Source organism: Pseudophryne corroboree, chromosome 2 (assembly GCF_028390025.1).
Source record: "Pseudophryne corroboree isolate aPseCor3 chromosome 2, aPseCor3.hap2, whole genome shotgun sequence".
Classification (NCBI taxonomy): Eukaryota; Metazoa; Chordata; class Amphibia; order Anura; family Myobatrachidae; genus Pseudophryne; species Pseudophryne corroboree.
Window position 1 is genome coordinate 832,481,727 of NC_086445.1, and position 21,531 is coordinate 832,503,257.

General features: G+C 45.3%; 1 protein-coding gene across 3 annotated transcripts in view; it reads right to left on the bottom strand.

The window, feature by feature from the left end:
• The window catches only part of PHKA2 (phosphorylase kinase regulatory subunit alpha 2), a 212,000-nt gene extending 197,098 nt beyond the window's left edge, over positions 1–14,902 (bottom strand). For all 3 annotated transcript variants that reach the window (XM_063955725.1, XM_063955724.1, XM_063955723.1), the window contains exons 1-2: positions 14,650–14,902; positions 14,115–14,408 (exon numbers count right to left, since the gene is read on the bottom strand). In XM_063955725.1, coding sequence (XP_063811795.1) covers positions 14,115–14,192 — 78 coding nt within the window. In that variant the 5' untranslated portion in view covers positions 14,193–14,408; positions 14,650–14,902. The remainder of the gene's footprint in view (positions 1–14,114; positions 14,409–14,649) is intronic.
• Positions 14,903–21,531: the final 6,629 nt, after the last annotated feature.

Genomic DNA, 21,531 nt, shown 5'->3' on the forward strand with positions numbered 1-21,531 from the left:
AGAGGACTACCAGATCATGCACGCTGAAGTATTGTAGGACCGGTGGATTTGTCAGCATGGTCTTCAATCGATCAACAGCAGTCGTGTGTACATCCAGCCAGCACCATTCTGAGTCCTAGTGGGGTAGCTGCCGCAAAGGTGCTGTGGTTTCACTGTATTGCGGAACAAATTTAGACAGGTAGTTGGTCATCCCCAGGAAGCGCTGCAGTGCCTGTTGGTCAGCCGGAAGCGGCATTTGCTGGATGGCAGTGATTTTATTCGGGCCCGGTTTGACGCCGTGACTAGTGAGCATGTGGCCCACGTACACCCCTTCTGTAACTCTAAACTTGCATTTGTCTGGGTTGAGCTTGAGGTTCAAAGCACGGGCCCGTTCAAGTACCTGGTGCAGCCGCTGGTCGTGTTCTTCCTTGGTGCGGCCCCATACCAGGATGTCATCGATGATGATTTCACAGGGATAGCCTGCAAACAGTTGCTCCATGCAACGCTGGAAGACCTCACTGCCCGTAGTGATTCCATAGGGCATGCGAAGGAAGACATACCATCCTATCGGGGTCTGAAAGCAGTGAGCAGGGGTGAAGCTCTGTCCAAAGGGATTTGCCAGAATCCGCAATTTTCATCCAGGGTACTGAAAACTGTCGCACCCGGCATGTCAGCAATCACTTGCTCGATGGTGCGGAGAGGGTGATATGGATGCAGTATTGCTTTGTTTAAGTGTACTGGATCAATACAAAGACGTACAGTCCCATCCTTTTTTGATGCAGCCACCATGGTGGACACCCACTGTGTTGCTTCCTCTATGGGGGCAATGACAACCAATTGAGACATTCTGTGGATCTCTTTAATGATTTTGTCTTTCATTGCGACAAGAACCCTCCGGAGGGCACAGACAGTAGGTACAATAGAGTCATCCAGTCTCATATGGTACACAACAGGAAGCTTGCCAAGTGTACTGCAATCAGATAAATCCTGAAAGTCTTTTATCTCCGGGACGGTCATCTGTATTGCAAGTACCCCAGGCCCCAATTTGAGAAGGCCTAGCTTCATACTGTCAGAGAGGCCTAGCAGCGGTTTAACCTTTTGATCCACAATGTGAAATAGCAAATAGCACCAGTAAACTTTAGCTTTGTGGTACCCAGTGTGGTGATGAGCTTCCACCATAAGCTATCAAGTTGATCTTGTCTCGTGGGTTTATCTGTGCAGTTAGATCTATTTCACGTAGTTGTTTGTAGGATATGACATTGCACTTCGCTCCTGAGTCTATTTTGGCTATGGCCACCTTCTTCGAATGCTTTGTTCTCAGTTTGATAAATATTTCACCCTTCTCATCCAAGTGGTCTACACTATCACAAACTGTCATACGAACTGATTCACACCCTGGCTCTGTTTCAACCTGGTTAATCCGCTGGGGTGAGCGGGTATAGCGCGACTCAGACTGTCGCTTTATGGAAGTTTGATCTTTGGAGCGGCAGCACTTTGCAAAATGATTCCATTTGCCACATGCATTACATCGTTTATCATATGCGGGGCAGCTTTGTTTGTCAGGAGGGTGCTGTGCCGTGCAGTTCCCACATGTGGAGGATCGGCGCAGAACGGCCGCCATGACACACACCTCAGTGTCCTTTCTTAGTTCCCTTGTGCCCTTTTCAGACTACTCATTTAAAATACAGATATTTATGGCAGTTTATAATGTGAGGCCCTTCTCCCACAACAGCTGTGCATATACCTTGTTGCTGCGTATGCCTCATACGATTCTATAACGGATGAGCTCCTCTGTGAGGATACCAAAATTGCACTTCTTTCCCTGCAGCTTTAGCGTGGAGACATAGGACTGTATAGTGTCATCACCCTTTTGGTTTGTGCTGTTGAAAACATGCCTGTCCATAATTACATTCTTTACTGGCATGCAGATCTCTTCAGACTTTGCAATTAGGATGTCAGGATCCTCTCCGTCTTCTCCGTCAGCGTATAAAAAAAGCATCTGATTTGTCCACAGCATCCGTGCCTGTGAGGTTCAGCAGCATGTATGCCTGGACTTTTTTTGATTTGTCAGAAAGGCCTGCTATGGAGTATACGTGCCATTCCCTTTTAAACCTCAGCCAGTTGTCAGCCACGTTTTCATCAAATATCAGCGGATCTATTCTCCTCAGACCTTGTGTCATGGCATCCCAATTCTGACACCATGTAGATGTGTAACAACAAAATCAGGACACTTGCAGCATCAGTGTAATACAAGTCTTTACTCAGCATAAGCCAGACACCAAGGGGAAGTAACAGGAGACAAACAGGAAGTGAGCTACCTCGGCATGACATCATCGCCCATGATGCACAGCATGCATTTACATGCCCGTTAACAGGCATGTGCGATTATTTACAGCCGCGGGCCTTAGCCAATGCACTGTCTTATTGTGGATACTACTATTTGCACCTAGTTGTGGCAAATCTCTCCCACAGTGCGTGCGCACATGCATACACATCTCGGGGAGATAAGGGCTACTACATCTGTACAGTATACACATATAAAACAAAAAAAACTCCAGAGTAAAGGAAACTTGGTGATGTACAGTATTTGTACTATCTATTCTACACTGTTTTATATATTAACTGTAATACTGTTATTATCCTAATTTAAAACCAATAAAGTGCTTCACAAGCCTAGCCCACATGTGCTGTTGTATATTTACATCAAGATCAAGCAATCTGTGAATATATTAGTGCACAGATCCTTATTGGGCATGCCCATCAATGCAAAGGTGAAAGCATGCAATAGCAAGCGGAGCAGGCCCAGCTGCAAGTACTGTAATAGTAACTGTGATCTGGCACTGCTAGAGACAGGGAGGAGGGGGATAAAGGGGGTCATTCCAGGTTGATCGCTCGCCAGCAACTTTTTGCAGCCGTGCAAACGCATAGTCGCCACCCACAGGGGAGTGTATTTTAGCTTTGCAAGTGTGCGAACGCTTTTGCAGCCGAGCACTACAAAAACAGTTTGTGCAGTTTCTGAGTAGGTCTGAACTTACTCAGCCCTTGCGATCACTTCAGCCTGTTCTTGGCCGGAACTGACGTCAGACACCCGCCCTGCAAACGCTTGGACACGCCTGCCTTTTTCCAAACACTCCCTGAAAATGGTCAGTTGACACCCATAAATGCCTTCTTCCTGTCAATCTCCTTGCGATCGGCTGTGCGAATGGATTCTTTGTTAAATCCATTGCTCAGCAACGATCCGCTTTGTACCCATATGACGCACCTGCGCATTGCGGTGCATACGCATGCGCAGTTTTGCAGAGTTTTGACCTGATCGCAGCGCTGCAAAAATTTGCTAGCGAGCGATCAACTCGGAATGACCCCCAAAGTACTAATGCCTCATCAATCAGTATTTTGCATATGCCTGAACACGTGATCCCAGCTCTATGCCCTCTTTATAACTAATTCTCTAATATTTTGCACATCAAGGGTCTAATCAAGGCCGTATTAACCCATGACCAAGCCTCTAGGCTTTCAGGTATTTCAGGCATCCTCTGGCACTTTAATCTTACACCCTACTACAGCTGACGTTTGGGAAGTAGAGCTTATGCCATCATTTACACTTTCAGTATTCACATAAACACTGATAAGCTCCTGAAATAAAGTCTATTGACCTCTTTTCTCACAGCGTAATCGTTCTTCCTTTTTTAAAATATTTTGAATACTTTAGCCCTAGCGCGCTATTGCTCTGATCCCCCCCCCCTACATTATTGTCTCAAAACAAGCCTCAACTGACTCAGAGTTCAATGTTCCGTTAACCATTGTAGTCCTAGGACGCAGGTAACAGCGCATCAGCAAAAAAAAACAAAAAAAAGATGGGCATCTAGTTCCTGCAGGTCACCAAGGCTTCCTTATATATAATACAACCCTGGGTCTGATTCTGAACTGAGTGAAAAGTGGCTGTTTTTGTGGGATGCTGAGAAAGCCATAATTACTACCTTAGGTAAGTGCAGGTATCTGTAGGGCTAATGCGATGATATGTACAGCTTCAAGCTCTTTTGCGACTGCTTAACAAGATGCATCTGGCTTTGAATCCATAGCGAGTTAACACACTAAAGACCACTATTGCAATTACAGACTTTCTGTAGTTTGCTTAACCAATTGCCTGACATGTCCGCATCAGGGGGGTAATTCCAAGTTGATCGCAGCAGGATTTTTGATAGCAATTGGGCAAAACCATGTGCACTGCAGGGGAGGCAGATATAACATGTGCAGAGAGAGTTAGATTTGGGTGGGTTATTTTATTTCTGTGCAGGGTAAATACTGGCTGCTTTATTTTTACACTGCAAATTAGATTGCAGATTGAACACACCCCACCCAAATCTAACTCTCTCTGCACATGTTATATCTGCCTCCCCTGCAGTGCACATGGTTTTGCCCAATTGCTAACAAAAATCCTGCTGCGATCAACTTGGAATTATCCCCCAGATGCGACCACACCAGGCTGGGCTTTTCATGACATGATTGCATCTGATGCGACCAGTCAGAAACACCCAGTGGGTGGCTGCTGGAAAATAATATTCCAGCAGCCTCCAGTTTCAGAGGGAGCTCCCAGCTCCTCTGCACCCTTGGCTCCAGCCCAGTGTCTGCTGATCACTGCTGGGTGCAGGCGCCTGCTCCTCTCTGCAAAGTGTAAAATTGGCAGCAGCGTCCCTGTGTATGCCCAGTGCCTGCCCCTCTCTGCAGCTGCCCGGAATTAGTGTAATAAAATCAGCAGCCCCCTTAGTATACCGGACTGTTACAGAGGAGTAGCTTGTGCAATATGCCAGTTCGCAGTGTTTTGACATCAATGGTTCGACATATCAACCATCGATGTTTTGACCGATGTTCATTTAAATAAAAGAGTTAACTTTTTTTTTCTTGTAATAAAATCGTGTTCAATACTGTATGTTTTAAATAGATGTTCCTAATCTAAATCAATCCTAAAAATAAACCCGACAATTTCTGAGCCTTTTTTTTTTAAACATACATTATTAGCCAATTAAGTGGTTAGAAGTAGTCTAATGTAATCCTAGGCTTAGTCAGTCTCATAAAAAGTGATATCTACTCCTTGTACATATAGAACTGTTACTAGGATAAGCTCAACGGAAACACAAGATACTTTTAGCAGTGTTTATTAAGGCCACACTTGTTCTCACATGTAAGTAGAGACGTTATAATCCTTTACTATCTATTTATAGATGGCTAGCTGTTTTATTATGTACACAAGTCAAGCCTAGAATGAGGCAGGGGAGGTGGTATTTATTAGGCTATTAGGCTATCTACATAGAATCAAATCAGTTTATATCATCATGGCTAAAATGACTTTACCATGCAAACTGACCAAATTAGATTGCAGCAGACTGGATTCAAGAGAAATCGGATCACTCCATCTGTGGCCAGCATTACAGTGCCCTGAACACCTGTCCACTAATTTAATTTAAGAGTAGACAGATTTGACCTTTGAATAACCACTAAGGCCGGGTACACATCATAACAATTCTGGCAGAAACGACATATTGTGCCGATATTGGACAGGTGTGTACCCACCCTAGGTCTTTTCTTGGTAGTTTGGAATCCAATATGTAACAAGCAGTGGTCAAAGTGGGCCGGAACGGGGTGGAACTGCACACAGCATCAGGTCACGGCTGCATTGTAAAGACTGCAGTGTCCGCCAGCAAATCCTGGTTCGCGGACCAGCTGCAGCACCAATAAAAAGAAGGGGTGGCTATTTCAAAATATGGCATGGGCCAATCACGGCTCACGGATCGCCAGCCAATGAGAAGCTGCCAAGTGGTAGCTTCTCATTGGCTAATGGTCCAAGAAAAGTGATTGGAGCACAATCGGCGCTAGCTTCAAAAGAGCAGCCCCTTCTTCCCCTATACAGATACTGGAACCGGCGAGTCTGTCTCCCCACCGATGCCCGTGATTCCACTGTCCCCCCACACACATGCATAGGATACATGCATAGCCCGTGCACGCAGCCCTCCCGGCAGCAACTCGCCCGCAGCAAGTTTCCGAGCCCACAGTGCGCCATCCGCACCTTGCCTACAGCACACGCACCGGCTGCTGCTGCCTGTCCCGCCACCGCACTCCGCCTGCCTGCCTCCCCTGCCGGCCGCCACTATGAAGCAGGCTCTGATGGAGATCATGAGGATGATTCGGATGTGCAGGATGGTGCTGGTCACTTGCTTGGGAGCCTTCGTCTTGGTCATCTATTACTTCCAAAGTATTTTGCACCCAGGTAAGGGAGACCCTGCATGTGCCCATATGTGCCCCAGCTTCCAGCCATGCAGGAGGCGCGCACGGTGACTGGCATTGCTATCTGGGCAGACATATAAGCAGCAGATGAGGGGAGTAGTGCTGCTCACACCTGTCTAATTGCTATGGTGCAGATGTGCTGTCACACTTTGGGATATGGGAGTCTTGCATTTCATACTACACTGTGTATATGCTTATTATGTACGTCTGATTTTATATCTTGTGACCGAGTACTGCTTTTCTTCAGGTACTCTTTAATTGCATAGTAGTGTTTATTGTGCACATTGCATTGCAGATGCTCAGATCACTTTTTGTAAGTAAGATTGTGCTACTGTGAGGCATTATTTTGAATTGGGGGTACTTTTGTGTGGCCATGCCCCTTCCTTGTGAGACCACACCCCTTTTTTGCAGCATGCGCTAAGGAAGGGGGGTGGGGGGGTCGTGGGGGAGATGAGTTCCCCCACCTCTCTAGGACCACTTTAAGCCCTGGTAACACGTACTAAAACACACGCACACAAAGAGCAGTGAATGACTACGGATAATGCCATTGACAAACAATTTCAAATGACACAGAACAGAAAATGTCGGTTAGCAAAGAGTAAATCACTGATACAGTATACTCCTTTGTTTCACAACACAGGGGGTGATTCCGAGTTTTCCTTCTGCGTCTGCATCCAAGATGCACTGTGGACGTGTCCACATGTTTACCACCAGGAGAAAAAGGTCGATATTGCGATGCCATTTCAAATGGGGTATTTCTGGCCGGTAACTGGGGAGTGGCTAACAGTCAGGGATGTATCGGGGTCACTGACTGCATCTTAAGATGCAGTTGCACTGATACCAGCAGCCATAGTTACTTGGAAATTCTCTGCCTACCATAGGCAGATGTGATGTCCGATGGTGTGCCGATAGCACGTGGGTGTCTCAATAGGATGCCCATTGGCTGTGGCATTGGCATAAAAATGCAATAGCAAATGTGTCCATCTCAAAATCATCCTCACTGTGTTCAACCACAAGCAAACACAATGCCACTGTAGACTTCTGGGCCCCTTGCATTGTTCTGAGAAGAGAGAGTGGGCCACACTTCGGCACATGTGCACACTAGTGATTGCACCCACTGCACATGCGCCACTTAGCAGAGGACTACACTCTGCTCTTTACAGGCAATGCCGGAGGTCTTGGGAAGTGATGACAAAAACTGAGGGAGGCCCTCTCACGGGTGTAGTATGAAGACCACCCCCTCTGACATTCAGGCCCTGTAGCAGAAGCATCCACTGCACTCTCTGTAGTTGTACGTGATGATATACAGTAGATTAGATGACCAAGTGTAGGAGAAAGCAGAGCAGCCGGGTACAGTGGTTTGTGAGTGAGATGTCTTATGTCTGAAATGTGGACACCCCTATGTGTGTTATCATGGCTTAACCATCCGACAATTGATATGAATGACTGGACTGGACTGTAGACTAATGAACACAAATGTCTGACTAAACAAAAAATAAAAAATAACTGCAACAATATTTCAGAAATTGGAAATCTCGGATCTAAAATCGTATTTAAATATGAACAAAAGTACTGAATCTAGCAATTACCTTTTCTTATTTCTTATTCATGTGAGATAATAGATGAAGGGCCACCTCCGGTAGTGTATCTATCATGGGCGCAGGGTGCGTAATGCACATGGGCCTCTGAGCCAAGGGGGCACACAACGCACACCGTGCACTCATTGCATTTACTTGTCAGCGCCATTTCCCAACAGCGCATTTTTCTACTGATTTCTCTGTAAATATGGCTCCATGTCTATATTTCTTAAGATATCACCTGAAATATGTCACCAGCACCAAATTTCCAAAATTAGCTTCAGAAGTATGGAGCACAAGCAGAAGACTCTGGCGCAGTGCAAGAGTCTTTGTTATCTAATGCCCACTCAGCACCATTGTTCAGCTAGGAGCGGGTCCACGGAAAACTGCACATGGGCCCCCACCTGCCATAAAATGCCCTGGTCATTGTACAAACATGGGAACCAGACTGACAACTTTCAAATACTTTTTAGCAGACTGATAACTCGAAATGATTAATTGCTGCCAAAATAGGGCTTTTTGGGTGCCTTAACCCAGCAGTGCATCCCACGCCAGGGGTAGAATGACATAGTACTCACTGAGTACATCCCTTAGCAGTGCTCATCCACTGCCGGACTCTCAGAAGCGTATTGCACTCTGACACTCTCTGTGACTACAGACACCATGATGGTGAATATAACCGGGGAGAGGGGGAACTTCCAGGTATGGGGAGGGGGCAAGGCACTTCCTCATCCGCTCCCCTTGTCAACTGGATTTGCTGGGACATGTAGTGCCATCACACCTAGAGAGGGGTTTTTAACTGTATGTATGAGTGCATACTGTATATCCACTCGTTGTCCCTGTCCGCACCCTCCTTGTAATTCCCCCTCAGTGTCCCTGCCCGCACAATCCCTGTAACTGCCCCCTCAGTGACCCTGGCCATACACTCCTGTAATTCCCTCTCAGTGTCTCTACCCGCACCCTAACTGTAATTCCCCCTCAATGTCCCTGCCTGCACCCTCTCTGTAATTCCCTCTCAGTGTCCCTGCCCGCACCCTCCTCGTAATTCCTCCTCAGTGTCCCTGTCTGCACCCTCCCTGTAATTTTCCCTCATTGTTTCTGACCTCAGCCGCCCTGTGACTCCCCCCTCAGTGTTCCTGCCTGCACGCTCCTGTAATTCCCTCTCAGTGTCCCTTCTCGCACCCTCCTGTAATTGCCCCTCAGTGTCCTTGACCTCAGCCTCCCTGTAGGCCCTGCGTCTCATTTTCCCTACCCGAACCCTCCCTGTAATTCCCCCTTAATGTCCCTGACCTCAGCCTCCCTGCGATTCCCCCCTCAGTGTCCCTGCCCACACCCTCCTGTACTTCAACCTCAGTGTCCCTGCCTGTACCTTCCCCGTAATTCCCCCTCAGTGTCCCTACCCGCACACTCCTGTAATTCCCCCTCAGTGTCCCTGCCCACACCCTCCCTGTAATTGCCCCTAAGTGTCCCTGACCTCAGCCTCCCTGTAAGCTCTCCACCTCATTGTCCCTACCCGCACCCTCTCTGTAATTCTCCCTCAGTGTCCCTGACCTCAGCCTATTTGTAACTCCCTCCTCTGTGTCCCTGTGTGTGGGAGGTGGGGGGGCGCTAGTACCTTACTTTGCCAGGGGCGCTCAGACCCCTAGATACACCCCTGCTCATTTCCCCTGTAATCTAGCCCCCCCCCCCTTACATTATGCAGAGCCAAGGCCAGTGCTAGTGTTTTCGTCAACATTGCAAACTATAAATTAGTGCCCTATTTCCCATACTGTATAAAGGAACATTGATCTCACAAAGAAGCAGCGTGGTCACACAGTCGTAGCCCCAATTCAGATTACACCACACAGTAGCACAATCTTATTCACATTACACCACATGAAGTGCCCCTGATTCATATTACACCACATAGTAATGCCCCTTATTATGGTTACGTCACTCGGTAGTGCCCTTTATTCACATTGCGCTACACAATGGTATCCTTTATACATGCTATGCCACACAGTAGTGCCTGGTATAAACAATGCCCACAGTAGTGTTCCTTATACACAATTCCCACAATAGTAGTGCCCCTTACACATAATGACCACAGAAGTGTCCCATATACACATAATGCCCACAGAAGTGCCACTTATACACAAAATTCCCACAGTAGAGGTGGCGCTTATATACAGAATGCCCACAGTAGTAATGCCCCTTACACATAATGCCCACAGTAGTAGTGCCCCTTACACATAATGTCCACAGTAGTGCTGGGACCTGAGGAGGGGATGAATGCTTTCCAACAGAGACAGCCTGTGTGAGTACCAGGAGGGATGGGCTGTAGGTGGACTATGGATCCACCAGGACCTGAGGAAGGGAGAGGTGGTTGCAGATCATCAATAACACTAGCGCCGCCTGCATCATCGATTGACATAGGTAATGGGGTGGGCTTTTCTGTTGGAATTACTGTGCAGGGCAATGGAGGAGGTGGAGCTAGTTCCCCCTACCATTACAGGTGGTGGAACTAGGATCCACCTCATCCCCCCACTTTAACCCCTGCTCATGATCATTATGAGACATGAATGGGGCTAGGCTGAGCAGTATTTAACAAGGTAAACATAAAAGGTAAACTTAATAAAGTGACGGTGTTAAAGTGATTGCAGGCTTGACTGGGAACTGACTGCACACCCATCTTTTTCTCATTTACATTAACTTCCAGATCTCCAACAAAATCAGTGCATGAACATATTTTGCACTTTCATAAACTTACAGTTCAAGAAAAATGCAGCTTTGCTCCCCTTTATATCTTTTCAGTAGCAGACGCCTCTATTTCACATTTCACACTACAGTACATTAAGCTAAGTGCTTTCCACCAGGACACACACTCACGTAAGTTGCAGTTGTAACTCCTGCAGAGACTGTCAAATGTCAGAACAGAGATATGCTATGTACACTAATCTGACCGGGTATACACTGGCAAATATATATCAGCCATTCAATTGAATGGCCCATACAGTATATATATTGTGGGTGCATCGGTGAGTGTGTACCAGTGATATGTCTGTGAACGACATAATTTACAGACATATCGCCTTGGACCTGCAGCACAGCCGATGGTCTATATATCTGCAAATATACTGGCGCATTGTGCTGTGTGTACGTACTTGCTGCGGGGACCGATGTCGCAGCTGGGCAGGCAAATTTATATGCTTGCTCAGCTACAAGACAGGGACAGACATGTCGAGCAGCCGATTGGTATTTGTGTACACTTACCTGGATTGACCGCTTGGTTGGAGCGACGGCAGGTCCGCCGACATATTTGTCAGGTGTGTACCAACCTTAAGCTGGGTACACACTGGGAAGATGTGTACCCTGCTAATAAAGTATGTTGTCCGGGTGGACCGACATCTTGGATCCTGGGTACACATTGAGCGATGTAATGAAAGTCGAAGTGACATATTGCTCCTTCCTTCATTACATATGGCACGGTCGCTAGCATTATCACCCGGCGACGTTGCTGGTGACTGCGGGCACCCGCAAATCAGTCATACACTCTGAGCGATATGCCCAATTTGTTGTTCTGATTTGGCCGGAAACAACAAATCGGGCCGATATTGTCTCAGTGTGTACCCAGCTTTAATCCCTAGAAGCCAAAACAATTATTACATCTAAAATGCACAAAAAGATATAAACGTTAGATTCTGTCCCATGCTTACAGCACATTTCTGAACAATAATATGTTACAAATATCAAGTTTCTATTAAAGCTATCTCAATTACAAGGTATACTGTATATCTTCCAGTCTAACTTCACATTCAGGATTCATCATGTCCTCAAATACCCTTTTGGTTTCTTGGCTCTTAAGGTACAAAACTGGAACATACTGAATGCAGGTGCAACATGTACAGCTACAATCCTTCTACATACTGTATCACACGTGTAAACAACATAAACAGGCTTTGTGTGTACCAGGCACTGTGCATGCGCAAATTATACTTTTTTTAGCCATCCAAGGCTGCTTTTTCTACTCAGCCTCCTTCTACATCATCAAAACATATCTCCATGGCACCAGTCTATAGGTCATTTACCACTAATTCAAGGGACTAGACTTTTTTCTTTTTTTAGTACTCCTGAAAGAAATAGAATGCTGTCCCTGTCATTATGTCATCTGGCACGCAGACATGTTTCTAGGGGTTTCCCAGCGCTGCAGTCATTTCATGATAAAATGATGTTGCTTTGTGAAGTTGATGTTACTAAATCAGATGTGGCCAGTCACACTATGCAAATGCTGTGTTGACTGTACAGGAGAAATTACCTATTGGTGACGTGGGGATGATATAGTGGACGGAGATAAAGTACCAATCAACCAGTACCTGTCATTTTACAAACCCAGCCTGTAATACGGCAGTAAGGAGCCGATTGGCTGGTACAGTACTTTATCACCGTGAAATGTATCACCTTTCAAGGCTTAGTACACCTCCCCCACACAGGGCCGGTTCTAGTCCTTTGGAAAACCTCCCCCCCGACGGGTGAAGTAGGGTTAGTGCGTGCCGCAGGCGCGCGGCAAAAATAGGGGCATGGCTACATAGGGAAGGGGCGTGGTCAGCGCATTTTGCTCCCTGTAATTTTGCCCCCTGTAGAGTTGTGCCCCCAGTAGCTGTTGTGCCCCCTGCAGCTGTGCCCCCAGTAGTTTTGCCCCCAGTACTGCGCCCTCAGTAGTTTTGCCCCCAGTAGTTGTGCCCCCATTACTGTGCCCACCAGTAGCTGTGCCCCTAGTAAAAAAAAATAAAGAATACTCCCCAGCCACGTTTCTGTTTCCCAACCGCTGCTGTGCTCCATCACCGACCGCCGCTGCTCGGATCTATGGGAGAAACGTCATGACGTCTCTCCCATAGGAGCGCACAGACACTAGCTTCTATGGCTGTTCTAAACTGCCGTGCGGTGCGCAATGACGTCAGGCTCACCGCACGGCAGGCACAGTAATGGGGAATGGTCCTCTCCGCGAAGGGAAACTAGACGCTACCCTAGCTATGCGTCTAGGTTCCCTTCGCGGAGAGGACCTTTTCTTAACCACTGCCGCCGTCACCCCAGTTAGTTGCGGCTCTTGCTGCAGCGTCACTCTCGGGACAGCAGTGCCCCAGGCAAAAGATCTGCTTGCCCGTGGCAAGAGCCGCTACTGCACCCACAGCCTGTAACATGGCAGTTAGGAGCTGATTGGCTGGTTCTACTGTCTCAATCCATTTTCTCTCTCTCCAAGGCTTAGTATTAGGGATGGCCATCGACCATCGATTATTCGAAATCATCGATGGTCTATGACCGATGGTAACTACTTTTACCATCTATGGGGGAGAACCAGATGGTTTCCCACCATAGATGATAAAGAGCTATCAATTTTATTTTATTTTCTCTAGGGTGTCAGGGACACAGAGCATAGCTCCACCCCCTGACACCTTAGTAGCCACGCCCCCAGACTCTGATTGGCCTGCGTCCAGTTCAATACCAAAGTAATGGTGACCATCGATGGGCAAAATCATTGATGGTTCCCATTCAGATGGTTTCCCACCATCGAGGTTATCCGCCGATGGTACCATCGATGGATAATCCACCGATGGCCATCCCTACTTAGTATATAGACCCCACTATCAGCCCATCAGGTGTGTTGTACCCCAGGCTGCAGCTTTTCCCAGGATGGAATACTGTATTTCAGTAGATCACTGTAGAACACTGACCTACAGTGGTAAGTATGATGGTTAACCCTGTGCGGCACACATATCTTCAGTAAAAAGTGACAAGCACTCCATTGATATTCAGCCAGTTAGTGATCTTCTTCAGGTCAGGGAGTGAAGGTCATTAGCTGGCCACAAAAAAAGGTACACTATGACACTGAATACAAGACAATCTACCTTTTGACTAAAAACTTAACTGGACAGTTATGATATTATTGTGATACAACCAGATACATTTTTGTTATACAGTAGCCTAAACCTAAAGCAAACTGTCAAAATAAATTGTGTGTGACAAAGACGCTTCCTACAGTATACCCACCATACAACTGCCTTAGGAAACTGGCATTAATGGCCCTAAATGTCCATTAAACATATAAAAGGTAAACAAAAATAGTATATGACCGCTATATATATATATATATATATATATAGGAATGAGTGTCACGCTTTTGCAAACTAATAAACAACTGACAGCGATGTGTACACTACTGTACATAGTCCTGAAGTCCAGTCTGAGCTGTGGAATACATGTCAGCACTTCTATGTATCATGGCCAATAAGGGACACTGCTTACCTGGTGGCACAGTATGGTCTGCTGAATAAGCCTGGCATATCCATCCAGCCGGACCCCTGAATTACTCCTGCTCCTCATGGTGTCTGGCTCTGCCAGGGGTCAGCTGCACAGGTTGGGGCCGCTTTCCTCCGCCTCCCTCAGACCTGCTCCCATTCATTGATGCATGTTCTCAGTGACAGTGGGAGGCAGCTGGCGACAGAGCTGTCAGAGAGGCCGGGGGAGGACGGGAAGAGGGGCGGTTGCTGCTGCGTGCGGCCGGGGATCCCTGCCTCCTCCGTCGCCGGCTGCTGCTGCCTGCAACACAGAGGAGGATATTCTTAGAGCACACCGCTACTGAGACGTGTACAACGTACAGGACACTGCACACTGACACTGTCATGTCCCCGTGCAGCTCATTAGTGTAGTGGGCCAGCCACACCAGTAATATATATACATTTACATTGATCTGATCAGTAAGCATCACTGTATACATAACATTCATCTGTCAATAAATATACTATTCCTGCACACGCAGATTCTAGCTATGATCTCTCACCCGGCGCTGGGCTCCTGTTAGCAGAACAGCCGCCTGTCACCCCCAGGACTCAGCGATCACCCCTGTGCTCTGTGTACATATATATTATCATAGCAAGAGGCAGTGGGGTTCCCTATAGATTGCTGCTCGTCCCCAGGATAATACAGATGTTCCCCTTGTGCCCGGGAGCGGGGGATCGGTGACTTCCCTGTTGTGGATTCTCAGAATGGCCGCCGCTGTCTCTGTAGCCTGTTATGAATTATAGCATAATACTGTATGTATGCAGCCAGTGGATTATACTGGGTGCAATACCACCTGTGCACAGATGGGGGCAGCCGACCTGCCATGAAGATATCTCTAACAGTGTAACATGAATTACTGTCAGGTCCTGAGTGCAGGATAACCTGCCCTGCAGCAAGGTTTTACCAAGGTGCACAGTTACTTACTCATTTCTGCTTTACTAGTTACCAGCCTGTCAAACTGACAGAACAACATAACAGTAATGTCATCGAGCAACACTTGAATTGGAGCAACACTTGAATTGGTCCGTGGGGAGCCATCTAGTGGCCGATGGCACGCAGAACACTTGAATTACCCCATAGAGGCGAGGAGCCTTTTATTATATAGGACTCCCACCTATCAACCTCGTAATCAGGAAAAAATAAAATAAATCAGAATTATTTTTTATGCATACTGTTTGTGTTTTGAATTGGATTTAATTTCAATTTAATAAAATGTGAATAGGGAAAGTATCACCTTTCTTCTCTGAATAAGTAAAAGGAATAATAAAACACACACAGAAAAAAAAAGAAACACTGAAAAAACTCGCTAGATTTCTTACAGAGTTACAAATTACAATAGCTAGTATTAGTTTCCTAAAATACAGTGACCCTAAATCAGTGGTTCCCAAATGTGGTCTTCAAGGCACCCCAACACTCCAGGTTTTAGGGATATCCCTTCTTGTGCATAAATGGTATAATCAAACTGACCGAGGTACGTATTAAGTCACCTGTGCCTAAACAAGGATAGCCTTAAAACCTGGATGGTTGGGGTGTTTTGAGGACTGCATTTGGGAACAGCTGCCCTAAATACAAAAAAAAGTCAAAAAAAAAATCATATTAAAATAGTGTAATATAATACCGCTTTCAGATCACAAATGCCGGATCCCACCTGGGAAGAGAATCTTGTCCTTACCGGGTGGGATCCGGAATTTGCTCTGCTTTGCTGGCTTTCCGACCTGGCAATATACCGAGTCGGTTGCCATAGCAGCGGGGGGGGGGGGGGGGGCAGCAGAGGCGGGGGCGGAGGCGGCGCTGGGAGATGAGTTAATCTCCTGCGCCGCCTCTCCCTATGCTGTGAATGGGAGCCGTGTTGCATCGACACGGCTCCCATTCACACTGCGCCTGACCCGGTATTCAACCCGGGTATAGCCCTTCTTTTATACCGGGTTGAATTACCGGGTCAGGAGACCCGCCAATTCGGGCAAAGTGCTTTCACATCGCACACTGACCCGTGTCGACACGGTAATATGCTGTTACCGGGTTATTTGTGCGATGTGAAAGGGGTATAATTAATATAGGATGCTAGAATACTCATTATATTGTATGATGGTCAATCGGATTGTATATCACTCTTGGATGCTCTCGTTACTGTATACTGGTCTGTGGAATTCACCCTGTATTTTATATAGGTCATTATATATACTGTAGGTCCCTAAAATAGTTGCTTTGTGTATAGGGTTCTATAATGCCTGCTGTTGTAGTGACAAGGGATAAGGGTGTGCTAACCATACATATTATCTGTTGGCCCCAAGGCCTAAAATATCTGGCAAATAAGTTAAACATTTACAATACAGCATTATTGCAATATTTGTATTCATCTTTGGAGTATGGGTCATTGGGTCGACTCAACTTAGGTCGACAGTCATTAGGTCGACCACTGAAGGGCGACATGGGCATAAGGTCGACATGCACTAGGTCGACACATGGGCATTAGGTCGACATGTACTAGGTCGACAGGTGAAGAGGTCGACATGACTTTGGACTTTTTTTGGTGTTGTTTTCTTCGGAAAGTGACGGGTAACCCCAATTAGTACACCGTGTCCCCTCGACTGGCTAGCTTCGCTCGCCATGCTTTGGGCAAGGTTACCATTCCAATCGTGGTCCACATGGACCGTCAAGTATGGAAAAATCCAAAAAATGAAAAAAATGTGGAAAACTCATGTCTACCCTTTGGCCTGTCGACCTAGTACATGTCGGCATAATGACCATGTCGACCTATAGACCACGTCGACCTAATGCATGTCGACCATCAGTGGTCGACCTAATGACCGTCGACCTAAGCTGTGTCGACCTAACGACCGTATTGTGAATGCCAAATTGTTTCCTTACAAATATTTAAAATACCCGCTCTAATATATATTGTAGACACCTGCACATCTTATTACTATTTGCCATGAATGTGCGCTGTACATCGCAAAACACTGCATCCCATAAGAGAAAACAATACACCCACACATTATCTGAGTTCCAAAGCTCATTGATGTATATATTTTTTATTAAAAGGATATGGATTCAATATATTACAATGTACAGTATACCTATAGTTACATGGTTACAACTCACACAGTAAGCAGTTAAAACATACAGTTACAGTTACAGGCCAGCATACAATACCATTATCCTTAAGTTATATAAATTCGTCTCTCCATATCACTCTCTCTCTCTCTCTCTCTCTGTAAAATCATGCAGGAACTGGTGTAGAAGCAACTCCATCATCCTCTGAGACAAAACAGCAACTGACTCCTGTGTGATCAGCAATGTGTTATCTAGTTTTTTGGGGAGGGGACTTTCTCATTCATGATGAGTCACTAGTCTATTCGTGTGCTGAACAGGTTCAGCCTTGGGGACGTCCAAAGGGGCTGGCCTGAGTTTTCTGTCCATTGTCCTAATAAGAGTAATTTTTAGCTTTCATACATTTAATCATAACTATTTGTTGCAATGTCCTACAACTTAATAACAAGTATCAAATGAATCTACACATTAATCTGGTTGCTTAAATACCAAATATGACAGGTGTATCTGGCTTCATTCAAATAATACACATACATGACATTACTTCATTATATAATTTTAAATCATCATGATGTCTGGCGCTTGATATTATTATAATTATGTACTGCATGAAATAAGTGTCGAATCCATCTCTGTGGCATGTCCGTGTAAATGCGTGTGTATTTGCAAGTATAGCGACTCATAATGTGTGTACTTTGTATGTTCTTTTTATGTAATATTTTTGACGTCGACAGTCCACCCTTTGGCAGCAAACAATAACTGCCATCAATTATTAACATAAGAAAAAAAATATTTCATACAATAATCGGTGACCTAGACACAAGTATGTATTCATTTCACAAATCAGACACTTGACTATATTTGGGGAAGACAGGGAGGAGGACAAGACATCCTCTATATGCACTCGGCGGTCACGGGACCACTGGTTGGGTGTGGGACAACATTCAACCTATAGAGTATGCTGGGACAGTGCTTTGGTCTATAATGTCTGATTTGCGATTAACATTTTACATCTTTGTACACTGATGTTTGGATTCGATTGGGGTTCTGCTGGGTAGATGAAGAAGACACAAACAAATCGTGAAAGTGACATATAAAATTTTCATGATCTACATATTCCTATCATTTTCTGAACATTGTTTCCATTTCTGGAACGTATGCTAGGTCTGTTTAATAATTGAACAAGGGTTATAAGTAGTGTCCTTCCTAAATAACATAAACCTTCGGAGTTCGGGGAGAGACACTCATAAACCTTTCTTCCACATATATTAATGAGCTCTTTATCTGCAATGTGTGAATAGCCATTGTCTGATTGTTCCTGATTAACTCTGAACTCCATAACTACTAGACCTTTGATTGATCTCTGACTTTAACATACTGATCGGCTAATCCTGGGATCCTATAAGGAAATAACTCCTTCCTCCAGAACCAGTCCCACACTCGACTCCTCATAAAAAAAAACTTGCAAAAATAGAATATCCTGGAAAAAAAATGTTTGTCAGCGGGAAAGAGAGAAAAGAGAAATAGAACAAAACAACTCTTGTTCATAACAAATCAATTACAAGGACTGGTCTTTCTGCAATCCTTTAGTACGCTCAGGTAGTGTTCAACAGTGCCGCCTCTCAGTCTTCACGGAACAGAGTCTCTGGTTATACTTTTGCGATCTCACTCCATTTACGAGTTCCTTCCGGACTACCGACTTTCCTGCAATGGGAATCGTGGACCCAAGTCTCTCTCTCGGCTACTTTCACTGGGATAGTGCTGTCAACAAAACTTGGTATGGTCCTTCCCACCTGTCTATTAGGCAACCTGAGCATAAGAACAATCACACAGTCTCTTGATTCACAATCAAGACAGTTAGTATTTGGCATACCAGCAATCAACAGTTTCAAGTTCTTTTGTCAAGTTCTCAAATGCTGGCTCATCTCAATAAGGTACTGTACTGTCACCTCATTGGTGTATTTCTGATCATTGTGCGGATCAATCATGACATGAGGTTGTCTTCCAAAAACAACCACAAAAAAAGACACAAATACCAAAACAAAAACAAAAACAAATTTCGAAGAGGGTGATTTGTTGAGTGAAGATCTGGGAGAGGTTCCGATACTACATAATGCTAGTGGCAGTATCTATGATCACAATAGTACAATATTCAAGCTTTGCTCCTACTTCTAGGGGTACCATTATCTACACACAAATTTCTGCGCATTTTTTCTTTGCGGTAAACACAGCAGCATCCGTGGCGGCAGGAAATGCCTCTACCCAGTTTGAGAAAACATCAGTGCACACCAATACATAACAATAATTCCTAAAGGGTGTTAACTGTACGAAGTCGATTTGTATTGCCTGAAAAGATCCATCTGCAGGAGAGATATGGGATGGCTCTGTTGGTATTGCCTTACCAATATTCTTCCTCAAGCAAGCAAGACAGGTCATTGCTCTCTTACCTGCATGAGAATAGAATCCTGGCGCACATCAGTAGGCTCTCATCAGCCTGCACATACCCTCTTTGCCTAGATGAGTCAGACCATGTGCCACCTCAGCTATACTTGGAAGGTATGCTCTGGGGGCTACTGGCTTACCGTGTCCACCTATCCACAGTCCTGAGGACTCCTGGCCATACCCCTTTGTCCTCCAGACTGCCTTTTCCTGTAGGGAACACAAATTTTTTCATTTTAATTTACTATTGTGTGTTTGCAATGTAGAGTACCATGAGCATAACTCAAAAAAAAAGAAAAAGAAAAGAAACATCTCTAGAGGAGAGAAGGAAGAAGAGAATGAAAAAGAAAAATGTCAGGTTTGTTATTCACCAACAGGCATATCAGTGTCTATACAAAATTTCCCTTCACCAGTATTCCCATTCTCCACCCTTTGTGCATGACAAGGCACACTGCAGTAATACTGGTGTTATCGTGGTGTTGAGATATACTGGGTTTGGGCAGATCTCTGAAGTACCTAGGCATGTGGAGTTTGAACTGTACTTGGGTCCATGTATTGTACCACCCTGTGTGAACGCAAAAGATGAAGAGGAAACTGTAGAAAAACAGAATAGAGGTTGGTGACAGATGAGTTTGTAGAGGTGAAGAAGATTTTATAAAAATTTGACAACTGGATTGGGCACTACGGGGAAGTGATTCTCTACTTGGTCCACTCCCCTTAAAAAAAATGTCTGTGTTTGTCGTATCGCTATTGGGACTATCCCAGCCATCAATCCAGTGTCCTGTCCATCCTAAGTTCATAGGGAACCCGGTATCTGTGAGATAATTTCCTTTACCTGTGATGGACATGCATCTAGAACAGTAGAATGCGACATTAGTCTTCGTGGGTGTCTAACATACGTTGTACTTCCTGAGCGGGAGCACAGTATATGTATATCATATCTAACAAAATTAAGTTAATCAGGGGCCATTTCTGCTAGGAAAAAGAAGCAAAAGTTTAGAGGCCCCATCTTAACCCCAGCAAGTTTTGTCAAAGGGTAATGTTGCATTTATTTTGTTCTTCCCATTAGCTGAATCTGTGTTTTCTATATGGCTTATGATTCCTTACTATATGTCCCTTGGTCCCGTCTATGTATTTAATAATGTGGCTTGTGTTTTCTGTCTAGGGGATCTATATTGACTATGTATCCTACTACTCCTACAATCTCTGGCAAAATGCCCTTCCTTCCTACAAGTGTAACATATTATTGACCATTAGGGATCTGGGGTTTGGACTGATGGGTCTTTCCTGTATGTGCCAGTATACTTACCGTCCTCAACTTCTCCACCTGTTGTTCTCTGCGCCTAGCACTATTCTTGTGATGTTCAATAGCACACTATCTGTTATGCACACCAGTGCCAGCAGGAATGTACTGGTGTCTGAACGGTGAGGGATGCAAAACAAATGACCTCACAGACAGACTGGGGAATATGACATTACATACACAGAAGGTGATAGGGTAACAAAATAAACACAAAGTGAACAGAGAAGCCCAAAGGCTAAGAAACTGGGTGTCTCCCTAGTATTAGGAATGCTCAGATGGAAAGAAGCGAGATGTAGTGATTTAATACGTAGAGAACCCGAAATGCTGTTGCTAAGGGCAACAGCAAAACCCTAAAGGGTTACCAACGGGTGTGGCAGTAAACTCCTTGGTCAGAGATGGAATAATAGACACAAGGAGAGTCTCCACAATCCTAGTCTTCACTTGCAGTGCACTGGTTCAGCTTACTGCCACTAAACTGACACCTGAACACTTTGCACAGTGAGAAAGGATTTTGGCAGGCAAGTCTGAGAATACAGTCGCAAACTTGCTAGGTTCACAGAGTAGCAAAAGAACCCCAGCAGGTTAAAC